This window comes from Sylvia atricapilla, chromosome 3 (genome assembly GCF_009819655.1).
Source record: "Sylvia atricapilla isolate bSylAtr1 chromosome 3, bSylAtr1.pri, whole genome shotgun sequence".
Lineage (NCBI taxonomy): Eukaryota > Metazoa > Chordata > Aves > Passeriformes > Sylviidae > Sylvia > Sylvia atricapilla.
Window position 1 is genome coordinate 23413118 of NC_089142.1, and position 22408 is coordinate 23435525.

The window sequence follows — 22408 nt, forward strand, 5'->3', positions numbered from 1 at the left end:
GGCTTCAGGAGGGTGAGAAGAAAGGGAGAGGAAAGAGCAGCCTAGCTGCCACTCGTGGCTCACATGACAGAGCACCTCTGCACAGAGTCCTCTGCTTCCTAAAACCTTTTCTACAGCATATGCAACACCTTAGTCACCAGGAAAACCTAAGACTTTCCTCTGGCAGATTCAGTGGGGAAATAATTTTTCAGATGAAGAAAAAAGACAGTAAAGAGATCACTTGAGAAAGTGAGCCTTCATCATTGACCAGTTTTCTCTAATGTAGCTCAGGTGGTCCAGATCACTTGGCAGTTTTGCTAACAAACTCCCCCAAAATAACACAGGTCTGTAACTGGGTACCTGGCACTCTCCCCTCTTTACTAAATCACCCAGCTGAGACTCAAGCAGAGAAGCACAGGCCCTACTCACAGTGTTGCAAGATGCCTTGTGATCCCAGCAGAGCAGCACAGGGGAAGAAGTGCTGCCTTTGCTGTTCCAGCCTCCTGCAGCTCCTCCAGATACGGCTCTGCCAGCCAGCAGGTCATCAGCCCATATCCTATAACCCCCCTGGCAGTCCTGCCAGGCACCTTCTTCACCATGCAGGAAGCCACCCCTTAATGCCCCTGCCTGAGATGTAGAGCATTATTTCTTCTTAATGTCCAAGCACTGTAAATTTTCACAGAATAAAACATTGATTGTCCCTAAAGGACATCCTGTCCTCCTGAAGTATGTGACAAATTAGCCTGGAGAAAGCTCTCTCCAGCTCCCCTAGATCTGCCTTGCCTGTTATATTGTCTGGGACAAGAGCAATCCACTTCTCTATACCAAAACCCAGCAAGTCATAACTATCCCAATAAAAAAGGTACAGCAGCAAGCACAGACCAAACTACTAGGTTCCACATAAGAGCTCTAAGATTTCTAGTGATTTTAGACCAAAGTACACAATATCTAGATACAAATCCTATGATGCCAAATTCCCCATGGTGTTGCTTACAAGCATTCAGACATAAAGGTCAGAAAACTAAGTAATCATCCTTTTCATCCCAGTTGGGAGAATGCCTCACTTTAACATCTTGTTTTGGCCACATAATATGCAAATGAGCTGTGATGCTATGAATCATGACCTGAATCACCATAGTTGTAACTCAGGAAAAACTTCAAAGTAGGGTTTCAGGTGTATTGTACACAAGCTATTAAAGCAACTTCTTTTCAGACATGCTACTAAATAAGTTAACAAATGGTAACATTTTATGATTTTCCCACAGTAGGTCTGAAAAATTTTAATCCAACTGAAACTCAAAAGGTCAACAAGGAGAGAGAACAGGGAGTTACACAAATTTTCTGGATGCTGTTCCTCATTCTGTCTTAAATCAAGTAAGTGTACAATAAATTGCTAGTAATATATGGCTAATCCTTCAAAGGAAAATTCCAGGACTGATGAAATACAACTAAGGGGTATCACAGCTGTGCACCAACAGGGGTAGTTGTGCAGGTACTTCAGATAGAGAACATACCTGGAGGTGCAAGAACCCATTCTTTCCCTGTGCCCTTGACTCTCTCTCTTCAAACATCAAGCAGTGTGGTGTTGTATCAGCATGGCTCTTGCTTGCAGCAATTTTATGGGATCAGCCCCCTTGTAGAGCATCGCTTGCTCACATCCAGCTTCTAAGTGCTGCCAAGCACATTTCATTGCCACTGTCATGTATTTAATGATCTTCATAATGCTCTAGCTTCATGTATGCTCATTTACAAGAAGGTGTATTTGCAATACTAATGAACACTTTCAAATGGATAATATTAGATTAAGAGCAACACTCATTTTCATTTAAAACATTTCATTATATAGGAAGGCGGGGTCTTAATATTCACTGTATTTTAATGTGTTATTGCTCCACAATATGAAAGCTATTATCTGGTTAGAAGTATGAAGACTTCCTCAGATAACAATCCTCCCTTGGTAACCAGTTTACTGTTAGCAAAAAAAATTATTATAGGACCAACAGTCAGCTATTTTCTATTTAAATTTACCAGCAGGTTTTGTAACACAGCAGAATGTTACAGAAATTTACAAACTATGAGTATTATTCCAAGTATTCAAAGAAGAAAGATTGGCTGTCCTGAGAGTTTTATCCACATTTGGTACAACTGATGAAAAGTCTCCACTTGTAAACTCTCAATAACATAACTGGAGGTTAAAACAATAGATCACTATATAACTGTAAGTAATATCTGCATAAAATAATGTAGATAGACATTGAAGTCAACATCAACACTACATTTAGACAAATTAAACTGATCAACACACATTTTTTCTGGACTATAACACAGTGACAAGGAGGTTAGAAATGTAAGCACATCAAGAACACAAGTAGTTCCAAGTACCTATTGAACCCAAAACTGCTCCGAACTGAACAATTAAGTATCAGATTTCTTAATAACCTAACCCAGTAATTTTTGAGTAGACAATTCGGTACACAAGAGAAAATAACACTGAACTGAAATCACTTCATCTCTAAACTCGCCTTGTAAAACACTACAGAATTAACTACAAACTTAAGAATTGCAGCTTATATACACTTCTAAGCTGAGAAGAGAAGAGAAGAGAAGAGAAGAGAAGAGAAGAGAAGAGAAGGAGAAGAGAAGAGAAGGAAGAGAAGAGAAAAGAGAGAGAAAGAAGGAGAAAGGAAGAGAAGAAGAAAGAGAGAAAGAAGAGGGAGAAGAGAAAAAGAAAAGAAGAGAGGAAAAGAAAAGAAAAAAAGAAAAAAAAAAGAAGAGGAGGGGAAAGAAAAGAACAAGAACAGAAGAGAAAAAGCCAGAGGAAAAGACAGAGGACCAAAGAAGAGAAGAGAAGAGAAGAGGGAAAAAGAGAAGAGGGAAAGCAAGAGAAAAGACGCGACAAAGAAAAGAAGGAGAAAAGAGAAAAGAAGAGAAAAGAAGAGAAAAGAAGAGAAAAGCACGAGGAAAAAGAAGAGAAAAAAAGAAAAGAAGAGAGAAAAAGAGAACAAACGTAAGAGGAAAAAGAAAAAAAACAGGAAAGAAAAAAAAGAAAAAAGAAAGAAAAGGAAAAAGAAAAGAAAAGACAAGAAACGGAAAAAAAGAAAAGAAAAGAAAAGAGAATTAGATAGTTTTTAGCCCTAGTTGTATTTGAAAGGCTGTGTAGAATTTTAAAGAACGGAAAAGAGGATGTGAAAATGAAATATCTCCTTACAGAAGAAAGAACACTTTGGTTAAAAGTGCTCCAGAATGTTCTGAACATTAAAGCAAAAGAATAATTTTCTGACCACATCTTTATTTACACAATCATAGTTCTTAATTTTCACTTGAACAAAAACACACAGTTCTGAGTCAAAGCAGCTAAAGAGCTCTCTGGGAAGTGGAAAACTTTACACTGCCTAAATCTTTGGGTTTTTATGAAAGGAAGTAAGTCCACAGAATGTTCAATTCAGTCTGAAATATATCTGTATGTTTAGATTTTAAGCTCAAAGAAACAGATGAATCACAATGGCACTGTTTCAGCAACATTTCTTTTTTCCACCAAAACTAGGAGTATGCAAAAGAACCAATTGTAAACGTACAGAAATAAATGCAAGGAGTGTGTATGTGATTAAACACAAGTAAATAAAACGTTTTGCCCTCCAGATAAAGCCAGTTTTGCCACAAAGTACTTTGTACAGTCCACCAGCATAATCACATTGAGTAAGGAGAAGTTACTGAAGGCGTAGCCAGGCTCATGCTGAAAAATCAGGCCTTCACTTGCATCCACTGAGAAAAGTGCATTTGAAACACTTGAACCAAGGTCAGAAAAATGTTTAAGGCAAGGTTTGTTTCACAGCATCCTCAGAGGCAACATTACAATTAGGGTTTTCTCCCCAGAGAAGCAACACTGAAAATGGCTGCATCATTTCTGCAGATGCTTCCCGAATTTAGATGCACTGCTCAGAGATTATTTTCAATGTTGAGCCAACGTAATTAAAACAGACACTGCAAAATAAGCCTGACCTACCCTTTTTCTCTTACCTCATAAAACATATACAGAGAGAGCAGTGTAAGTCCAAGGTTGTAGATGACTAGAATACCTCTGCATGAGAACGGCTGCTTATTCCGCATGTACTTTGGTCCTAGCCATACAATTAGTAAGTACAAGACTGAGAAGATAAAGGTAGGTGTATAGTTCTCCAGAAGAAGCCATCCTTTTACTCTGGGGTCTGAAACAAACAAATAAAAACATACAAACACTTAGATTTTGTAAGGAGAAGAATTCAACACATTTTAAAATAGCTGTACCCAAAATGCTTCTAGTGCTGGAATACCAAGGAAAGACGAAGGAAGTGCTGCAAGACCTTTACTAAGGGCTACAATGCTAATTACAAACAACAATATTTTGTTTACCTATTTAAGAAAGCAGAAACAATTACTTTCCTAAGGGAAAAATATTCTTAAGTTATTAGCACTATTGCTTTTTACTCATTACCACTCAGAACTGTCACCAACTAGAATACCACAGATAAAATGATAAAGAAAAGCTTCAACAAATCTCTCCCCTTTATTTTCTCAAACCAACCCTTCCTGATGGTACACATCTCATCTCCTAGAGCCAGCACACCTAGGAGTGAAGCAGATACCTCTGTAGCTATAGGTGGATGATCCTGATAATTATTTTCCAGTCAATACTAACACTAATAGACTTATGTATGAGCTATTAGAAAGAATTAAATTTTAGAGTCCTTGTATGAGCAGTGGAACACAGAACAGTCAGTCCCACCTGAGTAACCAGTCTAGTTTGGCAATGGATTGACTTCTCAGGAAAAGCACATAAACCACCCTGAATCAGAGAATTTTAGGGGACTATTTGGAACATCACTGTGATCCTTTTGAATCACAACTGTGTTGTCCATACCTAGCAACAGCACTCCTCTCCCTAAAGTCAGCCCAAAGTACTGAAACCAAGTTAACTAAACTATAAATGAACAATTCAAGTACTGCTGTCATTCACAGTCTCGACTGAATTTTAAAGGAGTCATACATTGATCTTGAATGTAAGAAATGAGGCCTTAAAACTGTAGGTTGGAAAGCAGGTAGGTAAGCCAGGGAATTGTCTGGATTTGCCACCTTTATGGTTCATGATTTTTCTTACACAGCAAACAGAGACCATATGCCAGTACATTGCAATATGTTATATTAGAACATTCAGGCTAATTTAAACAGGTTTAGTTATTATAAAGAAAGGCAACAATGGCACTGAGATATTAATAAAAGCAAACAGAAAACACACTTAGAATAATCAAAGGCTTTTTCCATCTTTCCATCAAAGGCTTTTTCTCCTGTGAAGAAGGGGCACTATCACTGTCCTGAGTGGGACAGAGAAAAGGCATTACTGCAGCAGTCAGAAGAAGAAAGCACAGGCCCCTGAGCAGCACTGCTCTGCACACTGCGTGCAGGATGCAGTCATTTAATTCCCCTGGTCAGAACCAGGTGGAACTGGACCATCCTACCCAAGCCCAGAGCATGAGGCCACCACTTGTCCTGGTTCCACAGCCTTTTGCTTCCTCACATTGACCAGGACTGCAGTTCTCCACCTTTAGAGTTTTTCTCTGGGCAAAACCTACCAAAACTCTTGCTGCTTCAAAAAAGAATGGTTTCAAAGCAGCACTGTTTTCCAAAAACTACAGGTATTTTGAGTGAAAAATTCCAGAGAAGCTCTAGTTATGAACGCAAGAGTATTTTTTATTTAATTAAATTCAAATTGAAGTGGCTTTTTTAGAATAAAAGCTATTACTAAATTAAAAAGAAGAAAAAAAACAAAAAGGCAGCAAAGATCTGAGTGAGGTAAGTCACCCACAAAGACAAACAACTTGGCTTACTGAGCTTAACTGAGAGTAAGAGGAATGACCCCTTCAGGTCAAAAGATCAGGAGCACTGAATAGTGTCTTATTTATTACACCATCAGACATTTTGGTGCACTGCAGATCCTAAAGAAAGTAGTCACCTGTAAATGTCAAGTTAGAGGCAAAATGTTTCTTATGTTCTAGTATGATCAGTTTCATTTATGTGTTAACATTTGAGAAATCTTACCTCTGGGTCCAAGCCAAACATCAAAGTAACTATTGATTGTTTTATCCATTAGTTCCATTCTACAACCTACTGAAATGAAAAGGAGAAAGTTAGTTCTTCCACTCAGGAAAATAGTTTAACCATCTGAACACATTCTATTAGGGTTAACAAAGAACATATTAGTATGCAAAAATTCGAGCAAACATAGCAGACTTTCTCAGCATATATTAAGTACATAAAGCTTATTCTAGTCTCAGAGAGTCATTGGTGTATGAGCTACATTTCCCAGTGAAGTACTTAATCATAGTTATAAATGCACACAAGCTTAAAATAATGAGTTCAGATTAACCTGAAGTTCTTTCTTATTCTGTATTTTGTACACACAAATAAAAGCTGGCATCTTGAAAGATCCCTCAACAAGGAGGAGGATTGGAGTTATTTAAAATAGCTTCATAGTCTTTATCTAAAAATTTCAATGTTGCTGGCTTTCTCAAAGAGTTTCAAATAACTACCAAGGCTAGCTAGAGAGGAGGAGGGAAGGAGGAAAAAAAGTAAAAACTGGCTCTGCTATCACCTGCAGATAGGTGACTGATTACAGCTCTGATTAACAGTCCATAAAACCAAGAGATCAACAGTCACTGAGTGACAGAGAGGACTGCAGAGTTCAGAGAGAAAACACAGCATCTCATGGGATGAGCATCTCCAGTTCCAGAAACTGCTTAAAGTAGGTCATTTCCAGAGAAATTCATCTGGTATCAATAGAGTGATTCAAATGTCATCTGTCAGCTCCTCACGGGGCCACTCTTTATTGGCAGCACATGGTCTGTACACGGAGGCACCTACGCTGTGGTACCTTGCTATGGTTAAAGCAGGAAAGAAGCAGCAACACTGTCCATGAGCAGGGACAACTCTATTTGCAACTCTAGTGCACAAAGCTATTCTTAAGAGAAGAGGAAGTAATTTTCTTCTTCATTAAGAAAAACCAAAAGAATCCCAACCCTTTCAATTTCCTCTTTTCTATCCAGAACTGTATTGTACTTTCACTAATAACATTTTATCCAGTTCTAATAGAATGGTTTTCACTTTGTGGTGTTTCTCCTTTCCTAAAGTACTAATATTAACAACTTTTAGCTATGAGAAAATAACATCAGCAACACAAGCTGTCAGTATACCCACAGCACCAATTACACAAGCTTACATGTAGTTCCTAGAAAAAAAAAAAGTTAGTATCTTTTTTTTTTTTTTAGTTCTACCTAAAGAACTATCTCTCTTCCACCTGTGAAAATCCCATCTCTAGGGGATTTCTGATGTATGCACATTAAATTAATCATATAGCCTCTGATTTTAGACAGCTGGGACTGAAACCTCAATTTCATCCAGGTCCAACAAGAAAAGCCAAGCAGGATCCAAATTACGCTTTCTCCTCAGTCCCAAGTGGGACTGGAGCCAGTGCTGGAAGGCCTGCAGGGGCTTTGACTTCCCATGGGAGCAAGCAAATACAAGGCGCTTAGGTCATGCATTTCCATTCTGTGGTCTTCTACATAAGCCCACATCCCTTCCAGTGCAGAGCCCCAGGCAGGAGGCCAAAAGGCTCCCTGAGGACTTCTGCCTGCACCACCACCCACCGTTCCCTGCAGGGCTCTCAGGGACACACAGAAGAGACTTTCCCTTCTGTGTCATACTGCTTGGGACTACAGAAAGCCACAGAAACATCACTGGAATCTAGTCACCAGGCATAAACAAAAGAGCCTGATCAAAAGAACCAGAAGTGTGAAAAGTATTTTGCAGCCCTAATTCATACTGGCTTTATTTTCTGACTTACGAAGCCCAGCCCAAGTAAGCAAACACTTCAGAAGAAAGTGCATTTTTGAGATTATGTCACCTCACCAGCTATGGAACTGTGAGCACTTGTGTGAACAGCCACAGCACTGGCACACTGGTGTCCCAAGAATAAGGAAATATAATTTGTGTCACCAGAAGCATGAACATCAGGAAGGCTGTAAGAAATGAGTATATAATTACAAGGAGAAAAGAACATACTTAGAGAAAGCACCTTTTTTTGTCACCCCATCTTTTTTTAAAATTTGTCAGCTATTAAATATTGCCACGAAACCAAATCCCTGGTGGATGATTAGTTTTGTTGTTTGAGATCCCCACTTGATCAATTTGTTGCTCTTTTGATCCAGTACTAATTGGTCAAGTAATGCAGCACTGCATCAGCCAATAATCTGCATCTGACTCACTTCTCACAGGCAAAGGCTTCAGATGGCAGAGGCTGGTACAAAACCAAAGGTTTGTTATACTAAAATATACACAAAAGCTCAATCCAGAACTGACTTGCTACATACATTGCTACATTTACGGGACACTAAAAATGCATATGTCAATGAAACAACTAAGAAACCAGAGACAAACTCCGCCTAGCTATAGTAAAGACAGCAAGAAATGTAAGTCGACCCTGAAGCCCTCCATAAAACTGGAAGAAAAACTCATTCCCCAAGAGGAGGAGGCTTTCTGCAGAGGTCTCAGCTTTTTTGGGCTGGTACCCCAAAGCAGCTTTTTGTGCCAGCATTATCAGACAGCAGATTGTAAAAGATACGGCAAAGGAAAAACTAGTCCTGGTGTCGATTTCCAGAATTTGCAGAAAAAGAAATTGTTTCAAAAGGAACTCATTTGTGTAACAGAAAAACAGAAGGAAACAATCTGCTTTTGTTCAGAGGGGGTCATGTGAAAATGCATCAAGTCTCCTGCCAACAGCCACACAACATTAAACACTGCTTCAACAGCAGCAACTACAAGGGTTCTTTTTAAATTAGAATAGTTTCCCAATTCAGAGAAACATCGACTCCCAGAAAAATTAAACCAGTGGCCATTTGAAACACTGATCGGCATATTTCCTAATACTGATAGTAAGCAAATTCTGCAGCTGACCACATACATGAATAGTAATGTCAGCAGTAATGCCCCTTTACCTATAAGTCATCCCACAGCAAGGCTCACTATTCACAGTGGAATGGTTTGGTTTGGAAGAGACCTTTGAAGCTTATCTGGTCCAACTATCCCACCATCTTCCAATCAAGATGCTCAGAGCCTCATCCAACCTTGAAAGCTTTCGTGCATGGGGCATCTCTGTGACCAACCTGTTCCAGTGTTCCAACGCCCTCACTGAAAAAAACTTTCTTACATCTAGTCTAAATCTGCCTTCTTTTAGTTCAAAACCAGTGCCCCTTGTCCTAACACTATGGTCCCTATTAAAAACTTTGTACCCATTTTCCTTGTAGGCCCCTTTAGGTACTGGGAGGCCACAATAAGATCTCCCTGGAGCCTTCTCTTTTCCAGGCTGAGCAGCCCCAACTCTCTCAGCCTGTTTCCATAGGGAGAGGTCCTCCAGCTCTCAAGCCTCCTCTAGTTCCACTCTAATATGTCCGTGTCTTTCCTGTTGTGAGGACCCCACAGCTGGATGCAACACTACAGGTGGGGTCTCACCAGAGCAGAGGGGCAGAATCTCTTCCCTCATCCTATTGGCCATGCTACTTTTCATGCAGCCAGGACACAATTGGTTTTCTGGGTTACAAGTACATTTGCCAGCTCTCCTCTACCAGCAGCCCCAAGTACTTCTCAGCAGGGATGATCTCAATCCCTCGATCCCCCAAACCATACTGGTGGCTGTGGACTTCCCCAGCCCAAGTACAGGGACTTACACTTGGCCTTGTTAAACCTCATGTGGCTCCCAAGGCTCACTTCTTGAGCCTGTCCAGGTCCCTTTAGATGGTACCCCAGGCATGTCAACCACACCACTCAGCTTGGTGTTGTGGGCAAACTTGCTGAGGGTGCACTCAATCCCACTGCCCATGTCACTGATGGAGACATTAAACAGTATTGGTCCCACTACGGACCTGAGGGACTCCACTTTGTCTGTCAGGACTCTGAGCTGCTGACCACTACCCTCTCCATGTGGTCATCCAACCAATTTCTTTTCCAGCGAACAATCCACCCATCAAATCCATATGTCTCCAATTTAGAGGGAAGGATGTTGTAGGGGACTGTGAAAAAGGTCTTGCAGAAAATGACTGACGACATCCATAGCCTTATTCAGTACTTACAAGTCAGAAAAAAAATACCAAATTAGGCCAAACAATGCTGTTCAAGACATTTACCTCTATAGACACCAGTTATTTTTTCCTAACCTGCCTTTCTACAATGGAAGAAGAAATCACCCTCTCTGCCACCAAATTTTACCAGTGCAGTAAGGCACTTAAGCAGGGCAAATTGGATCACAGTCTGAGAGCACTCAGGCTTACAATCTGGAAGACACTTCAGTCCTTCAAGTCCAAATATCTAATCCAGAAAAGAATCTGATACTTTAAACAAACAAAATTACTGGACTTTAATACTGCAACACAAACATAACAAAGGGTAAACTTGCACCTTGCCCAAACAAGATCGAGCAACATCATTAAAATACTACTTTTTCAGTAATTCTCTGGATTTTAACAGACAGGTTTGTTTTTTTTTGTTTTTTTTTTGTCATCCACAGATCATTTGGCTTCCTGGGTTCCTTTCTGGCACTATGAGCTGAGATGAACACCATGCTCCAGGAGCCACCCAAATATTTGGGCAGAAGATGTGAAGCTCTGCCCTACTGCTCAGTCCAGGTATGGATAACCCTGGTGCTTCTTGGTGTGACAAGCAAAAATACAGTTCAAAGCCTACACAGAAACATGCTTTTCTTGTAGAATACATTTTAAAAAATTATTTATAGAAAGTATTTCATACAGGCTACCAGCATTGACAGCCTGCTCTTCTAATGCACATAACTATTCTTTGAGGAAATGGCTACTACATACTGGAGGGTTTCAACCAGCTTCTGCCCTTCAAAGGAAATTCTCTCCTATGCTTTCCACATAAAATGCATTCTAGAGGATTTATGCCATGAAGTAATTTAAGAATGCTTAATCGCATTTTGATGGTGTTTCTTGAGTTTCTTCTTGGAGTAACTTTCCAGGTGTAAAGATGATGCAAAAAAATACAAAGGTTTGCTTTCTGTCCCATGGCACCCTTTTTAAGCAAATCAAGCAGCAGGAAAAAACAATATTTTAAGCTGAAAGCTCAAAGCACTGGGTGCCTGCTCCCTTTCAAAAGGATCCTCCAGCTCTCACCCTGCTGCTCAAGAACTCCCTGAAACAGATCCTAGTTTTCACAGCTAAGTTCCTGAACTTGAGTTCCAATAAAACCCCCAAAATAGGCATCTAAATAATTGCTCTGGCTTCTGAGAGAAATGTGCTGTCAGGCCTGGCTGCTCAGCCTTTCTGGAAAACAGCCACTTTCTCTGTTCTTAAATTAGGACTTCAAAGCCTAAATTTAGGCACTTGCTTTGCTTTTGGAAATTTTGATTTGTGTTTTCTCTTTAAAGTAATGTTTCCCAGTCCCTGCCACTGCAGAGGTGACTCCTCTTTCTCCTCCTCCAAAAACCCAACGATCACACTGCTGTTTGCTTCTGTAGATATACTGGAATTGAAAACACTCGGCTGCTTGAGAACTGAAAGACAGCATTGATAATCAAAGCTGTCAACCATTTTTTGTGCATTTGCCAAAGCTGCCCAGTTTTTCCTTTATATTCCCCAAGCCTTAACTGCCCCTTGAATGCATTCCCTTTGCCTTTCAACTTCCTGCCAGCTCCAGATTACCCTTTCTGAATACCCTCTTAGGTCCCAACCATGCTTAATGTTAGTAATAAAAAGGACCGCAAATAAACTATAGTCCATATTGATCTGAAAGTCTAGGTATATTTATTTTATGGGAAAATAGGTGAAACATGAGTGCTGCACATTTTGCACTTTAGTTTTGTTCAAATACAAGAATTTATTTTGCATCTCTGTCTTTAGTAATATGATTCAGATTTTTGGCCCCTTTGCATCAGCAGCAAACCCTCCAGCCTGCTGCTGATACATCAGGACCCACAGTGCTGAGCTTTCACACTCACCAGTAGCACCAGCATAAGGAAGTTTACAAATGTGGGACGAAGGAGAGAAGCTAGTTTCCAACAGTTTAACCTCAGTGGGATTTCAAACCATTTGAAATGCACGGGATAAAGGAAGACTTTGGGCAAGGGTGTGTATAAATATATATAGGGAGTAATATACAGGAGAATATATATTACATATATATATATGTAATTTCATAACATTACTTCTCTGGTCACTCTAGTCCCTCAAATCCTTCAGTAACAGTTAGCTTATTACATAAACAGAAATGTCATAATAAAGTATTTTACAGAACAGAAATAAATACAAGAAAGGATACTGCAAAACGGAATAACTAATTGCACTCAGTACACAATACCTAATGAAATCAGAATCTAATGATCTTCAGATAGGTAAGTTACAAGAAATAATAGATTCTTACAATTTTATTTACACCTTCAGCAGACCTAAAACAGCTCAGATTGGGATCTGACTGTCCTAGGATTAGAACACTCACACAAAATTAATCCCCTTGCATTCAACAGCTCTTCATATGACATGGGGTGACTTCAGACAGAAGGAAAACACCAAGGATGATGGCCAAGCAGGAAAAGCAAGTTGGAAGCAAGCACACAAACACACCCATGGAAGTACTAAGAATTAGAGGAAAATGGTTCATGACTTCATTTACATGCCAGAAGGATGCATCCAGCATCCATCTACAAACAAGGACATTTCATGCTGCAAATCCTCTCTTTGCAGCAGCAGATCTGGCCCCACTTAGCACCATGGTTTTCACAAGAGCATGCATTTTCCTGGAATAAAGTGTTCAAGGGGGTATATCCTGTGCCTGAACACTGTGCCCATATACCAGCACTGCCAGCTTACAGCCCAGTGTTGTGAGAGCAGTACAGTCAAGACTGAAAGAGTATTTACAGAAATAAAATGTGGAGGAAAAAAAGGCAAAGCACACAGGTTTATTTCAATTGCTGTAATTGTAATATACAGCAATGACACTGCAAAGAATTTTTGCCTAGGGTTTAGGAACTGCTTCCATTTTTTTTTTAAACTGAAACAGAAGAAAGTATTTGTAGCAAACTAGGTTAGATGGAAACAGGGAGAATATGTACGTGGCACAAAAGCAAAAAGTTGACTTTTAGTAAGGAAAGCCAAAGCACAGCGTTTGCTGGACAGCTTTGCCCTACAGTCCCCCTGCCCAAGCACTACGGGCAGTGTTTATTAACAGCTACTCTTTGAATCTGAAGATCCATCTTTTCACAAAAGCAGTGCTGGTATTGCAATTGGGAAAACAAGGGAACTTGGTGGTTCTGGTCAATGACAAGCTGAATACGAATGAGCAGAGCGCTGGCAGCCAGGAGGGCCAACCCTGTCCTGGGGCATCAGGCCCAGCACGGCCAGCCGGGCAAGGGAGGGGATTGTCCCCCCTGCTCTGCACTGGGACAGCCTCACCTCCAGTGCTGGGGACAGGTTTGGGTGCCAGAAAATAAAAAGGACATTAAACTATTAGAGAGCATCCATAGGAAGACAGCAAAGGTGATGAAGGCCTTCAGAGGAAGCTGTATGAGGAGCGGCTGAGGTCACTTGGTCTGTTCAGCCTGGAGGAGACTGAGGGGAGACCTCACTGCACTTACAGCTTCTTGTGAGGGGAAGAGGAGGGACAGACACTGATCTCTTCTCTGCAGTGACCAGTGACAGGACCTGAGGGAATGGCCTGAAGTTGTGCCAAGGGAGGTATAGGTTGGATATTACAGAAAGGTTCTTCACCCAGAGGGTGCTCAGGCACTGGAAGAGGCTCCCCAGGGCAGTGGTCACAGCACCAGCCTGACTGAGTTCGAGAGGTGTTTGGACAGTGCTCTCGGGCGCATGGTGTGACTCTTAGGGATGGTGCTGTGCAGGGACAGGAGTTGGACTTCATGATCCTTGTGGTCCATTTCACTTCAGCTTATTCTGTGAAAACAGCTAGCTGCAGTTCACAATGGAAAATTAGCCTCAGGAGGCCTGGAAAGCTAAAGAGGGTTGAGAAGATGAAGGCAAAAAAGCTAAGTCCAGAAGGCCATAAGGATTTTACCTTTCATTTCTGGTCTCATTTCTTTTATTCAAAAGCTACCTGCAAAAAAGTCTGAAAATTTTTTCTCTCCTTTAATAATGGGATTCCTGTAATCTCTGTCTGTGTACTTCACTCAAATCAACTTTATACTTCCACAGGAGAAAAATAAAGTTACAGTCCCCAAAGCCTATTTTAACAAGCCTTCTTGGTCAAAACATTGTGTTTTCTAATAGAACCAATTAGACTACAGCCAGTAGGACCAAGGATGGAGAAGTGTAGCCTTGCACGACCACTACATTCAAGAGCACTATGTACTCAAGACAGTAAGCTTCAACTTAACTTTTCTTTAAAAATCCATGCCTCATAATTGCATAATAAAATTTAGAATGCAGGAAATAGGAAAAAAAGAGCGACAAGTGGGACTGTCCCTCCAGATGTCTCTCATTTCCTCCAACACCTCGCAGCTGCAGCACCAAATCTGAACACCAAGAACGTTTGTCATGCACCTATCCACTTCTCTTGCCAAAATCCTGCATCAACCTCTGAGCTCAGGGGACATCCCAAGAATAAAACTCAAAGTAGGGAGATACCTAAGTTGTGGTTATCTCCTCTGCATTTAGTAGCTTGACAGATGAAAAGTCTGCCATCTAATCTATAAAAGTACTTAAAATTCTCCTGCACATGTGAAACACTGTACAAAGCAAAAAATGGCTGTGTGCAGTTATCCTGTAAACAAGGTTTAGCTATAAAAAGGTTATCTCAGGTTCACATGCTGACTAAAAGTGGAGGAATTAGAAGACCATGAAACCTGAGCATGACTGTCACAAAGGTAATGCTATACCATGCAAATCTGACTTGTACAGGGATAAGAGTGCACATAAAACCTGAATTAAGATGCCCTGCTAAGATGTGAAACTACAACCCCTGTGTTCAGGTGGGTAACTGACACCTTTCGGAGGACCACTTGTGTTTTGGAAACCAGATCACACTGAAAAAGCACACAAACAAGTCACCCTTAGGCAAGTTACAGTATATTATGTATTTATTTGTGTGCTTACACTATTTCTAGTTCTTGTGGGGTTGTACCTGGAGTGTTGTGGGGGAAGTGAAATTCTCTGGTGAGCCCTAGCACACAAAATAACATGCAATACACTGAAGTAGTTACATTCCTTAATACAAGTGAATGTCTATACTTTTACCTTGGAGAAGAAAGGATGCATACTGGCACTATAAACGCACCCCAGTGCTTGCCTTGCTGCCATCTCTTTATACAGTCAGCCATGCTTCGAGAAGTCTGTCTTAAAACTGTTGTATGTTCTAGCTGTACACCTGTGAGATCTTGTGCGGCTGTAGCTGTACCAATACTTGGTGACTACATTTTAAGACGCTAAACATCATGCCAGACTGCACCATCATACATAAGTAAACAGTACTAACAGAGGTCAGCAAGTATTAATGACAGCTGGCTTTAAATAGAAGGTACAAAATAATCCTCCTTTTCCCACCATTCTGAGAATTAAAAGAACAAAATTTACTTTAGGTACAAGTGTTATGCCATGGCATTGTGCTGCTCAGGACAGAATTCTACGTGCCCTGTTAAACCCCCTGCCTTCAAAACAGTTAAAAAACCCCAAAAAAACAAAACCAAAAAAAAAACAGGCTCACCTTTTAGAAAATCAACTACCTTTAAGATCTAACTGCCTTTCTAACTGATAAAGGTGCTAATGCTATAGAAAGCAAGTTTTTGACCTCGTTCCTGGCCAGGATGCACAAAGAGTACTGAAAGTGAAGACAACATGTCCCGGCATAAGGACAGAAAAAAAAGACAGGAGATTTCTTACAGATGCATTTGTCAGATCATTTCCCCACACCTTTCCCTTCTCGTACAACACTTCGCATATTGGTAAATTGTTATTGTAGCCAAAACCACGCAGCCAGCTGATGGCATTTCTGTTACAGAAGCTCAGGGCTGAAAAGCCCGGTGAGTCCTGAGGAGCTGAACATCCTTGCCTGCACCAGACCCACGTCAAACAATTTCTGCTGAGAATCAGCAAGTTTTGGGGTACTGAATCATTGCTGTAACGAAGGCTGTGAAAGAGGACTGACTCCTGCAGTAGTTAGAAAAGAAAGCATTGGTACCTGCGCATTTCCTTTGTTTGATTTTGTCAGCATTTTCTGAAATGTTACTTCATCAAAAGACCCTGCTCCAGGAGACAAGTACTGCTGTTTCTTATATTTTATTATTTGTTTTAAGGGCAGAAAGACCAGCCACCAATTAAAAGGAATTTCTGTAATGGTACAGCTGTGTGTGATCTTACCACTTACTCTTTCTATGAACTCTAAAGAGACTACTGGAAGAAAAAGTCTTCACATATCTGGCAACTTCCAAGGTGTTTTCTGCAAGCTCATAATATAAAGGCTTCAGCTACCTGCAGAAGTCAAGCATGGAATTCCAGGGAAGTGAGTACCTTTCCTCCACAGTTTAGTCACTCTTTTCTTTCAATAAGAAGTACTAAATTCTTGGTGCAATGAAAACTCTGCTGCCATTAGAATATGTTCCAAGGAAGAACACAGCTAAACTGAACCCCCAGCTCCAGCATGCAGAAGGTTTTGCTACATTTGCTTCATACTTTCACAAGCACTGGAGCAAGGGTAGGGTCAGCACTGTAATTTGCTGTAATATATCTGCTTTAAATACAGGGACAAAGCAATACCCACCCAAACAGCAGGCAACAGGTTTCCTTCCCAACCCTGCAGCTATCCCATTCTCTGCAGGGCAGCAGTCCCCTGGAAAAGGGGGCACCAGACATGCCTCCTCTGCCTCACTGTGTGTGTTCAAAGCCTCTTAAACAACATCTTCAACAACTTAATCATTCCTAAAGATAAGCATCTCCATCCATCCAGTTGTGATGCCAGCTCATGCCGATCAACAACCCTCAGGCTCAGAGCCATCACATCACCTGAGCCTTGCTCTAGCTTCTCCATTCAGCCTGGTCCACTCTATAACCATATAACCATCTATATAGCCATACTCAGGCCGTCTGCAGTAACAAGGAATAGGCAAGAACAGCTTGACACTGCTGCAAGGCTGCTTTCATTCCTTCCCTGCTCTCCACCCTGCCTGGGTGGAAGGAACCTGGAAAAACTGAGGTAGTCCCAAAGAAACCAACCAGGCAAGAAGATCAGCTTTCAGCCAGGTCCATCCCACTGCTGATTTACTGCAAGAGAAGCAGTAGAACAACGCAGACATGTGGGTCATGAAGAGGTCTTATATGGCTGAAGATGACCAAAGCCACCACACTGCACCCAGCAAGGAACCATAGCAAAAAGAAAGGCAAATGAAACAGACAGACAAAATGGAAGATGTAGAATGTCTAATGCAGAACTCTAAAATGCTATTAAGAGGAGGCCAAAATAAAATGCATTGCACAATCATAGTTTTACATATAAGAATGGCTGTAGTGAAAATAACAGAATTTGCAGAAAAAAGAGAGCACAAAATAACAAAAGGTCATACAGGATATGTCATGCAAAACTAACTTAGAAGATTTCTTAAATATAATTGTAGCAGCATGAATTGACAGATTACTGCACTGTAAAAAGCAAACAACAACAAAAAACCCAACCTTAATACGTTCAAACTATGAAAAAGGCAGATTTTAGGATGTGTTAGCCTGTTTCTGTCTTGAAAACTGCAGGACTAAGGAGGGTCTCAAGGCAGGTCAGATAGGGGCAGGGGGAAAAGTTAACCATCAGGAGACCAAACACATGAAGAACTAACAAAATGTTTCTTTCGAGAAAAGGCAACGTGAGTGTTTTATTGAATCTAAACACAGCTTAAGTATTCCAACAGAAACAGTGCTAATGAAAATAAATACAGAGAAAAAGATTGAAATAAAAAGCTAAGCAGGCAGTTAATATGACCAAAACCTCTTGCTACACCCTGGCCAGCCTGCAGCTGAGGGCCTTGAGGACAGAGGGGAAGAATCTCCTTTAATTCTCAGCCTTATATATTATGCTGTAAGAAACATGTTATACTGTAAGAAACAACAAACAATCACCTTACTAGTGATTTGAGACACATCTTGAACACAGTAGCCCAAGACAAAATTTCAAGGGGAAGTCTGACTTTCTGGTAACACCAAGTATTTTTTACTCGGTGCCCAAAGCTTATAATAAATTTGTTAGATGAGAAAATCACATTGCTATGCAATTAGTGATTTACACATAGGAAACAATTCTGACTGCAGCAAAGTGAAAACCTAACTTACACTGTATTTTATAAGCACTCATATTCTGCCAGGAGTGAAAGGACAGAATCAAGTGGTGTTTCATCAGCAACACTTAAAAGCAATTTTTTAAACTCTGGGCAAAAGACATGCTCTTCAGCCTCTATATTAAGACTCTGCACATTAATTATAAAAATGTCAACATATTAAAAGCTACTCAGCAAGTAAACCCTGTACATTCTGAGTGTACCTATTTCATATATGCTTTGTACAGACTGTGTAGGATACAAAATAATGCTTCAGGCAATTAAACTGCTTACTCTTGTCAGCAGCTCTCAAAGTCTTCCCCTCTGGAATCTCACCACCACCACATCTCTATTTTTACTGCATACTAAAAGCAAAACATGTTTTTGTGCAAAAAACTCTTTCATTAGGCAATTTTTCAAGTATCAAAACACCAGTCCTGTAGTTTCAGGTTATTTTTCCACAATGTTTTTATCTCTGTGTAATACAAGCCCTCTACATAGACGTGTCATCTCTAAATCAAACAGCAGCAAAAGAACACTTCAATTAAACAGACCAGTTATTCTTGACCAGGGAGTTAAACGCTTAAGTTCATATCCCCACACTGGAACTGGTACGTGGAGGAGGAATAAGGGTAGGGGAAAAAAAAACCAAAAATGAAAAACTACCAAAAAAATCTTGTTAATATTCTACTCTCATGATAATGACTGACAGCTTAGGTGGAAATTTGGTAAGGATTTTAGAAGAGCAATTACGCTGTAAGTGAGGATGTGCCAGAACCACCAATGGCTGATTAGAACTTCTCCATTGGTTCAGTGCAAAACTCAGCCCTGCTCCTCTGTTCTGAAAAACAACCCTTCAGGGTGTTGGGTGAGTATGAGTTTAAAAAACAAAGACTGAAAAACAGATACAACAGACATACGAAGGGGTGGAAAAAGTGCAGCAACAAAAAATTAAGTAAGGAGAGTGGTGGAAAACTACATCTGCTATGTCAGAAGAAAAAGTCTTCTTCACATATGCAGTTGGTCACTGAGTCACTGCAGGCTCAAAGATGGTCATCTCCTTCCAAGGCCATATTTGCAGGCAACACAACACTAAAGGATGTAAATAAAACACTCCAAGAGGATTGTTTTTCATACACTGTAAAGCATAGTTAAATCCTGGCAACATTACTGTGCTCTCACAGAGCAACATCTCTGTTTCTCATCCTTCAGGATGTAAGACTGTAGTTTAACAGCTTCCTAGATGTGTATTTTAAGACACAAAGTCAATCCCAGAGATGCTTAGAAAACTGCACTGTGCTATATGCAACCAATACCTGAGCTGATGCATTGTTTGAGCCTGACGTGTTTTGTGAAACCAAGCAGCATTCAGTCTGCACAACTGGAAATTCATCATAGCTCTGCAATTGTTCAACTAGAGTTTAGATTTGAGTCTCTGATCTAAACAAAGCCAGCACTGAATTTAGAAAGTATGAGCCAATTAAGACTTTAAAAAAAAGAGAAACATTTGAAAACAACATTAGCAGTCCCTTCCTGCACCATAATGCAACCACTTAGCAGTGGTGATAGAACAAGAAATCAATACAAAGAAGTACCAAAGGATATTAATTTTATTCTGCAAGGCATGACCAGACTTGCAGCCTGCTTTTGTGTGCTTCAAAGGGAGATGATGATGGTTTTGAAAGGGCTAAAAAAAGAATAAAGAACTTGGAGGTTCTGGGAACCTGTCAAGTAAAAGTGGAAAAACGGGTATGGCCTCTAGAAAATTAGATGGGAACCTAATGAAGGCTGCAAAGCCAGAGAACAGTGTTATGGTTTGACTCTAGCTGGGAACACCCCACAGCTGCTTCCTCACCCCTCTGCAGACCTGGTGGAATAGGGGAGAGAATCAGGGTAAGGTGGGTTAAGATAAGAACAGCTTAATAAATGAACTAAAATTAATAATAACAACAACAATAATAATAATAATGAAAAAGGAGGTAATAAAAAGAGAGAGGGAGGAATAAAACCCAAGAAAGACAGGTGATGCACAGTGCAGTTGCTCACCACTCATGGACTGATGTCCTGAACAGCAACCAGCCCCTCCCAGCCAACTCCCCTCAGTTTGTACACTGAACCATGACATACTGCAGGATGGAATATCCCTATGGCCAGTTTGGGTCAGCTTTCCTAATCGTGCTTCCTCCCAGTTTCTTATGCACCTGCTCACTGGCAGAGCATGGAACACTGGAAAGTCCTTGACTGAAAGTACACCTGGCTCAGCAACGATTAAAACATCAGTATGTTATCAACATTATGATCATACTAAGCCCAAAACACAGCACTGTACCAGCTACTAAGAAGAAAATTATTCCAGATGAAACTAGGACACAGAGCTCTTACTATTTAAACTCACATGACAAGTGGTCTGACACCACCAACTCTAAAAATGACTTGCAGCCATGCACAATTTTTACCTATAAGAATGTATATTATATTATATACATAAGAATGTATATTATATTACCCATAAGAATGTATATGAGGCAGCAGCAACAACTGATGCATTAGCAGGACAATGATCTACACAGTAACACAGTGGCCTTTCTGTGATTACCTGTATTATTTTACTCCTTATTTTAAACTGAACAAACAAATGCAGTACTCCTTACCAACTTGCTCAGTGCCATCTCTCTCATCTCTGTGTGAGGATCTGCCACCCTTTATTGCTGGTGTTCACCTCTGGTCCTTCCACTGTGTTTTAAGCTCTTGCAGATGGTGATGGACACACTCACATAAAACCTCTCAGCCCATGGTTGAGTCTAGTGGCTGGGCCTGGCAAACCCAGCCACCCCTCCTACAGCCAGAGCAAACAAGAGGCTGCAGAGGCAACCACGGTCTAAGCTGTGCCTTCTGGGTGGCAAACAAGTCAGAATTCACAAAAAAAAAAAAAAAAAAGAAAAAACCTGCTCAAATCTTTTGAAAGAGGCTTTTCTGCTTAGGCGTGTTACAGAGGCAGAGAAAAAAAATCCATAAGTAACAGAGCCTACTGGACTGGCAGCTTACTTTCTGCCACTATATAACACACGTTAACAAAAAAAGAACATTCTGCACCATGTTGTACAAATACAGGTCATTTCCCCATTAATGAGGCTTTATGCATGCACAAAGTCATGCTCACAGGATCAATGCAAACCTTAACAATATGCCAAAAGGCCACTGTACACCAAGTGAATCAAGTGATAAATGTACGATGCAAGGGATAAATGCATGACCCTAATTTAGGACAACCAGCTGAGCTTGCGGCAGTTCACCGGGTCTGTGATCAGCTAAGAGCAAACTCTCCACATCAGTACTGCAAAACAGAAATGAACCACCAAACCACAATCTGACATTCACCATAAGCATCTGCTGGCCTGCAATCCACAGAAGCACGTACGTAAAATGCAAGCACAACTTTCACTTTTCAACACACTTCAAAGCCAAATCCAGATTTGTGTGCCTGTCCCAACAGCAGCCTGCAGCCACCACAGGAGCCCTTCCTCAAAGGCATGCAAGCAGCCATGTGAATGAACTAACCCCACAGACGGTTTCCAACACAGGACATGCACCCAAAGTAACATCACATTTGAACTTCAACATGCAAAAAGGTTTCTCAAGTTTCTTTTTCTAAAGGGCAGGGCGATGTTAAACATTGAAGAATGTCATCCTACTAACCAGTTAAAGGTTTAAATATTGTTATTTAAGTCAAAGGTTCTCCCTACTGTTTGGCAAGGAGATGATTCTCAAAATGATGGTTCAAAACACCAGTATTTTCAGACATAACCCAAGAGCAGGAAATATTCCTTCAGGAAAATGTTAACTGAAGCGTTCTGATTCAATTATGGGCATAGAAATAGCATACCTAAAGGGAAGCCTACATAGATTAAGGTATAAAGGCCTATAGTTTCCCAAATCTTCATTGTCTTAAGTGAACCCAAACCTGAGGATACAGGATCAGCTCAAGGCCTAGACCTCTACAGTCAGACCATGCGGACAGTGATACAGTAGTGGCAAATGTATTTTATTCATTTCTAAGAGCTTCAAGATCTCTATTTAAATATAGGCGTCATG

General features: G+C 40.6%; 1 protein-coding gene across 1 annotated transcript in view; it reads right to left on the bottom strand.

Moving 5' to 3' along the window:
* Positions 1–22408, bottom strand: part of ELOVL5 (ELOVL fatty acid elongase 5) — a 39952-nt gene that overhangs the window by 11136 nt on the left and 6408 nt on the right. The window contains 2 exon segments of the mRNA XM_066314953.1: positions 3997–4184; positions 6052–6117. Of these exon segments, the coding sequence (XP_066171050.1) occupies positions 3997–4184; positions 6052–6109 (246 nt within the window). The 5' untranslated portion in view covers positions 6110–6117.